Source organism: Leptonychotes weddellii, unplaced genomic scaffold, assembly GCF_054177405.1.
Source record: "Leptonychotes weddellii isolate Sample4059 unplaced genomic scaffold, ASM5417740v2 HiC_scaffold_12017, whole genome shotgun sequence".
Taxonomy (NCBI): domain Eukaryota; kingdom Metazoa; phylum Chordata; class Mammalia; order Carnivora; family Phocidae; genus Leptonychotes; species Leptonychotes weddellii.
In genome coordinates, this window is record NW_027698503.1 from 1 (window position 1) to 6,474 (window position 6,474).

Below are 6,474 nucleotides of genomic sequence, written 5' to 3' on the forward strand. Positions count from 1 at the left end.
CGTGGCCTCCCCTCACCAACCCCAATCCAGGATCCAATTCAGGACCGCAAGTGACACATCATTGTCATGTCCCTTTGGTTTCCTTTAACTCACAGCAATTTCTCAGCTTTTCTTTGTCTTTCATTAAACAAATAATGTAAATGCATTGTCCTCACCTGTATGGGCTGTAGCTCTGGCAAACAAGGAGAAAAATAGTCTCTTCACTTGCCCTCCCACTTCCTGCAGCGGCTGGCTGCTTTCTGTTTCTGGATAATCCACTGAAGGCACCATGTGTCTGCTACTCAGAACGAGGGCTGCCAGTCCCCCACTGGCTTCCCTGGAAACCAAGTCAGGTACACTACCTGTGGCTTCTCTTCCCACCAGGTCTCTGTGACCAGTCTCATTGACTTAAAGAGCTTGAAGTCCTTCCGGACCCTAAGAGCCCTGAGGCCCCTGCGAGCATTGTCTCAGTTCGAAGGAATGAAGGTACATTCTTCAGGCAGATGGGAGGAAGATCAAGCTGTCAGGGAGAGGTGGAAAAGCCAACTGCTCTTCTTGGGCTGGGCTTCCCTTAAATTGCCAAGCTTTTCCTGGGCTCCTTCCCATCCAATCCACTGCTTAGAATTTGAGAGATGGAGAAAAATTTAAGATATAGCATCCATTCTGTGGTAGCCAAGATGGGCTCCGGTTTCCTTTCAATCCTAGGGCAGGTGTCCCATAAGTCTGTAACACTGTCATAAAATGACATTTCTCAAGTGATCCTCAATGACAACAGAAAGGACCCATTATCTACGGAGCTGAAAGCAGGGCTTGTCGTAGGATGCAGGGTTGGGGGTTTGGAAGTAGAAAGTAAAGACAGAGCTCCAAGAGGTCCAGTCCCACACATCAGGCCCATCCTGAGATCCAGAGCTTGGTGAATCCCCTGCATCTGTTATGTTTTTCTTCTGTTTTGTTTTTTTTTAAGGTGGTAGTCAATGCTCTCATAGGTGCCATACCTGCCATTCTGAATGTTTTGCTTGTCTGCCTCATTTTCTGGTTGATATTTTGTATCCTGGGAGTAAACTTCTTCTCTGGAAATTTTGGAAGATGCATTAATAGAACAGATATAAACTCAGTTATAAATTACAGCACTGTTGCAAGCAAAACTGAATGTGAAGGTGGAAATTTAACTTGGGTCACCCTTCCAGTCAACTTTGACAATGTGGGAATGGCTTACCTTGCCCTGCTGCAAGTGGTAAGTGCTGTTGGTATGTTTTTTACTGTGAGGAGAGAAACCTTAAAAGAAACATAAATCATTTCTCAGTTTAATAAAAACACAGTGAGTCCATTAAGATATAGAATCAAATCCCAATTCCCCATGTGGAAGCCAATGCCCTCTGGAATTGTTCCCCATTGAGCATCTCCAACTTTGCTGTCTACTGAGCCTCAACCTCCCAGCAATGCCCCTTTACATCTCACCCTATCTTGTATGGTCCCTTATTCTCCAGAGCTCCAGCCAAGGAGGACTGGAGCCTCAGATGCAAAACCACACCATTAGCAGCAGTTCTCTGTTGGAAGTCAGTCCGCTGGTCAAACCACAGTTGCCAGGTCTTAGGCAGACAGTGCAAACATGTAGCATCAGGAAAGCCTCAGCCAGGCTCTTTCCAGTAGTTGTTACACAGCCTCTCTAGAAACTTTTAAGGCAGAAATTTCCTTTAAAAAAAACCTTTTTATCTTGTAGAAATGAAGAAGAAAAAAAACCCCAAGACACCCATTTTTTAATTCCCTTCTACTGTTCTTTTAACCGAACATTTTGTCCTGGACGTTCATTCCTGTCTATCTTATATACATCTGCCCAGTGGGTCTTGCTTGCTATTGTATGGCACTTGTCTGTTGATAGCAAGCCTATAATTATGTTCATGTTTATTTGCTTTTGTTACAGGCAACATTTAAGGGCTGGATGGATATTATGTATGCAGCTGTCGATTCCAGAGGGGTGAGCTTTTGTTCTACCATGTTCTAGAGTGCTAGGGTTAAATCAGGGATATCATGACTGCATAGACAGTCTAGAACTTCCCACATCATAGTTCCACCAGCCAGCGTTCTTTGCCTTGTTTTCTTGGGACAATGACTATGAAATAGGGACAAAAGAAGTTCTTATTCATCCTTCCATGAGTATTACATCCTATCTTGCTCCAAAGTCCAGTTCTGTTTCCCCATAGTGACCAGGGAGAAACCTTTCAAGGAGTAGATGGAGCCAGAAACAATAGAATCACAGGATGCCTTGATTTTCCTCTCTTACTTCTTTTCCAAATGGGTATTCAGGCAGAAACCAAATTTCAAAAGGTAATAGCCCTGAACTGTGGGAAAACATTACAGCTGGACTAGCGTCTGATAAGAGAGACCTTCCCATGGCTCCAGGCTCAGAGACTAAATGGGTTTCTGGTGATTGCCAACTGTAAAATTCTAGTTAAGTAAAAAGTAATCATGGATTCTGAAAGTTGGAAGAGTACTCAGCCATCTAGTCCATTTCTATGTCCCAGTTGGGAAAATCGAGAATTGGAAAGGAAGAGTGTTGCCCAAAACCATGGAGTAAGCAAATGATTGAATCAAGAATGGAATCAGCATTGTTTATTTTTTTCCTATAATCACACACATGTTGTTGTTCTGTTTGAGAGTCTGCAGAGCCTGGCACATAGTAGGTATGTGAGCTGGTAGGGCAGTGGAGGTGGTATGAGAAGTGGGTTATTTTTTTTTAATGTAGGCTCCATGCCCACTGTGGAGCCAAATGTGGGGCTTGAACTCATGACCCTGAGATCAAGACTTGAGCTGAGATCAAGAGTCAGATGCTTAACTGACCGAGCTACCCATGCATGCCAAGAAATGTTATAGTAGTAGTAGTAGAGGCAATTTATAACAAAGACAGTATTTTAAAATTTTAATGTGCTTTTTTTTTTTTTTTTGTCTTTTGAATATATGACCTTCATCTTAGTTTAACTTAGACATCCTTGTGCCTTGAAGTGGAGATGGGAGATGGGGAGGAAATCTTATGCAGGAAGAGGTGTGTGGCTTACATGTTCCCTGAATGAATGATAGATGGGTGGAGGTGTGTGGAGGGATGCCCATCCTAATGCTGGTCCTGGAACATTATGGCTGGTGTGTATGTACTGGCTTCTAGCATGATGATGCCCTTGTCTGTGTAGTCACAGACAATCTTGCTGGTCTCAAATATTGGTGAAACCATGGGCCTTTCTCCCCATTTAATTCCTCCTGGTCTCAAACACTGACTCTATGCCATGTCCTCTACATGGTCCCCTGACCCAGCAGTCTACTCCCATCTCTTGCCAAAAGCCCATCATGGTAGGCCTATGGCTATCGATTCCATGTCCAAGCTTCATGAAAACCGAAAAATTTGAGAGACTCTCTCTGTCTAATTATGCTACTCTAACCTCTTAACTCATCCTGCCTGTGCAGTGTATCCAAGGCCTTCCCAGCAGCAGCTTCCTCTTAGAAAAATACAGAATTTGAGCAAGAATATCCTCTTTGTACCCCCATGTTCTCTTCAATTTACTGAATCCCAAGTCCCTTCTCCAAACCCAAAGAGGGTGAATCAGGACACACATCTCAAGGCTCTGATGTTCTCTCTCTCTCTCTTTTTCTGACAATTCCCTAGGTACAACAGGGGTGATCTTTTGTCCTTTCCTCTTCCTCTTCTTATCTGAACCTCTCTTTGCAGGACTGTTAGCCTGCTATATAATCTTATTTTATTTTTTTTATATTATTTTTTAAGATTTTATTTATTTATTTGACCGAGGGAGACACAGTGAGAGAGGGAACACAAGCAGGGGGAGTGGGTGAGGGAGAAGCAGGCTTCCTGTGGAGCAGGGAGCCTGATGTGGGGCTCGATCCCAGGACCCTGAGATCATGACCTGAGCCGAAGGCAGACGCTTAACAACTGAGCCATCCAGGTGCCCCTATAATCTTATTTTAAATATCAGATGCTGATAGTGATTCTTTCTTTCCATTGTATCGTTTCTGTACTAATTCCTACCCCTAGTTCAAACAAACGGACATCTCAAGCCAACTGGGACTAAGGTCACGTACTCTTCAAGACAAAAGACAAAAATGTTTTCAAATATTACCTTCATTACATTAGTCTATACGGTGGGTGTTGAATAACAAATATCATAAAAACATTCAACAGGTGACAGAGCTATCAACACTCATACCTATATCTTTGAATGTGATCTGGAGAAAGAAAAGAGAAATTGTCCTGCCACCTATGCCCAAAGTGTATAAAGCCAATGACAATGTAAAGAACTTGTATGAAAGGGATTTTGGATGCTTTTGGTCATACTTTGAGTTGGGGGAACTTGGTTGTAGTCCATTTTTGTGTCTGTTCTATAGCTTGACTATTCATTCACTCATCCATCCATCCATCCAAACATTCATTCAATGTGTACTGAGAATCTACATGTCACAAAGTATTCTAGGACCTAGGAATTCAAGAGTGACAGGACACAAACACAGACCAAATACAACAGTGGGCTCTAATATGAAGGATGTTATCATTCATCAAGAGTTGGTAGGTAGTCACCGTGCCTGATGGGACTGTGCCCCTTCTCCAGTGGCCTTATCTCCAGTCTGGCTCCTTCCAGTTATGTGTCCATATAGACATCCTAGACACCCTCTCAAAGGACACATGTGATCATGCCACTCCCCTCTCTTACAATCCTTTCATGACTCTCCATTGCTTAGAAGAAAAAGTCTAACCCTCTTGTCACATGCCTTCCCATTGCATGGTTAGTCAGGCTCCTCTAGGGGAAACTAAAAGACGGTTTCCTTGCAGGGGCCATGGCTGTTCAGGAACCTGAGTAGTTAATGTTACTGCTGAGAAACACTTTGGTCTTCTAGATAAGCCAGTTAAGATGGCTTATAATTTTCTCCAGTAATTGTTTTCTTTTCTTGTTTAAAAAATCCCTAACAGAAAGATCTACAGCCAGGGTTTGAGGAGAAACCAGAAAACTACCTTTTCTTCGTGGCTTTTATCATCTTTGGTTCATTCTTTACGCTGAATCTTTTTATTGGTGTTATTATTGACAACTTCAACCAACAGCAGAAAAAGATAAGTATGGGGGTTGTCCTGATTTGGTATTTTCACCTCTCTTTTCCAAAGGGCTTGGATGGAACACAGTTCTAATCTAGATTGCTGTGCAAAGTAACGTTTATCATCTGTATGGGAACAAAGACACCTGGAGAAGATTCTTGAAGATATGGCTGAAAAGAGACTGAGAACAGCTGGGTTTTATTAAATCATTGTTTTTACTTTCCATTCTACCTTCTTAAATGGAGGGCATTGTTAAACCCCAACAGAAAAACAAGTACCAGGATTAGTATTTATGACACTATAGTAATATTTTAGTAACCTTTCAAGTGTACCTTGTTATCCAGGATAAAAAGAAAAACTCTTCTCTTCCAGCAAACTTGTGTCCTGGCTTCCAGCACGTAAGTCTAAGCAGATTTATTGAACTTGGAAAGATGTTTGGGGAAGCAGCAGGTTTTTTTAGTGAGATTTTTTTCTTCATGCATTATAATAAACAGATGTTTATTTTTTTCTGATTCTGTAATTCACAGGGGATCTGTAGTAAATGTGGAAAATAAAGATTAAAAAAAATTTAAACCACTCATAAGGTGACCATCAAATGATAACAATTTTAGATTAAGCTTCATCATTTTGACATAATCTCTTCCAGTTACTTTCTCACTGAATATGTATGTATTCCTTGTACATGGTTGAGATTACATGATACTTTTAATTTTGTAGCTTCCCCTCCTCCCCATGGGTTATGAGCCCATGTGATGAAATCATCTTTGTTATAAGAATTTTTCAGAGCTAAATTGCATCCCATTATTATGGATAAATAATAATTTATCTTAATTATTCCCTTATTTTTTGGACATTTAGATCATTTACAAATTTCTTGCTCTTTTAAAACAATCATGAACATTCCTGAAATTCTCTGTGTATCAGCAATTATTTCTTCAAGATAAGTTTCTAGAATTTAAGGCATTAAAGATATATTGTCAAATAACCTTTCAGAACTGCTGTGCTAGGTACTCTTCTTTTGCAAGATGTAAATATGCTTATTTGCTCTGTTCTCACCATTCTTATTTTTATAATTTTTATTATCTTTTCCAGCTTGTTGGTAAAAGTGTTATCTCATTGTTTTATATTCATTTATTTGGTCATTTGTGAGGTTATACACTTTTTCACAGATTGATGGCTGTAAGTATTTCTCCCTTTGTCTCTTTTTTAAAGTTGAGATTGTTATCTTTTTCTTATGTTTTTAAGTAGTAAGTCTAATTTGTGACTTCTTATATTTCTATAATGACAATTTTTATTTATAGACATTTAGTGTTTTTATGGAGTCAGATTCCCAATCTTGTCCTTTTTGGCTTCTTCTCTTGCATGTAGGAACTGAATCCCAAAATCCTAAAATAGGATAACTAAATATT

The 6,474-nt window shown here is 40.3% G+C and overlaps 1 protein-coding gene across 1 annotated transcript; it reads left to right on the top strand.

Annotated features, from left to right (window-relative positions):
* Nucleotides 1–41: 41 nt before the first annotated feature.
* LOC145718197 (sodium channel protein type 11 subunit alpha-like) lies at nt 42–6,461 on the top strand. The gene is made up of 4 exons (XM_081809663.1): nt 42–465; nt 944–1,213; nt 1,901–1,954; nt 4,946–6,461. The coding sequence occupies exons 1-4, from the start codon at nt 460–462 to the stop codon at nt 5,156–5,158; spliced, it is 543 nt and encodes a 180-aa protein (XP_081665789.1). The 5' UTR covers nt 42–459; the 3' UTR covers nt 5,159–6,461.
* The last annotated feature ends 13 nt before the right edge of the window (nt 6,462–6,474 follow it).

What these genes read in the sequence shown, in the direction of transcription:
- LOC145718197 (XM_081809663.1), top strand. An exon ending in ACCTTGCCCTGCTGCAAGTG is followed by an intron (nt 1,214 to 1,900) that starts GTAAGTGCTGTT and finishes CTTTTGTTACAG; the next exon opens with GCAACATTTAAGGGCTGGAT. An exon ending in CAGCTGTCGATTCCAGAGGG is followed by an intron (nt 1,955 to 4,945) that starts GTGAGCTTTTGT and finishes AATCCCTAACAG; the next exon opens with AAAGATCTACAGCCAGGGTT.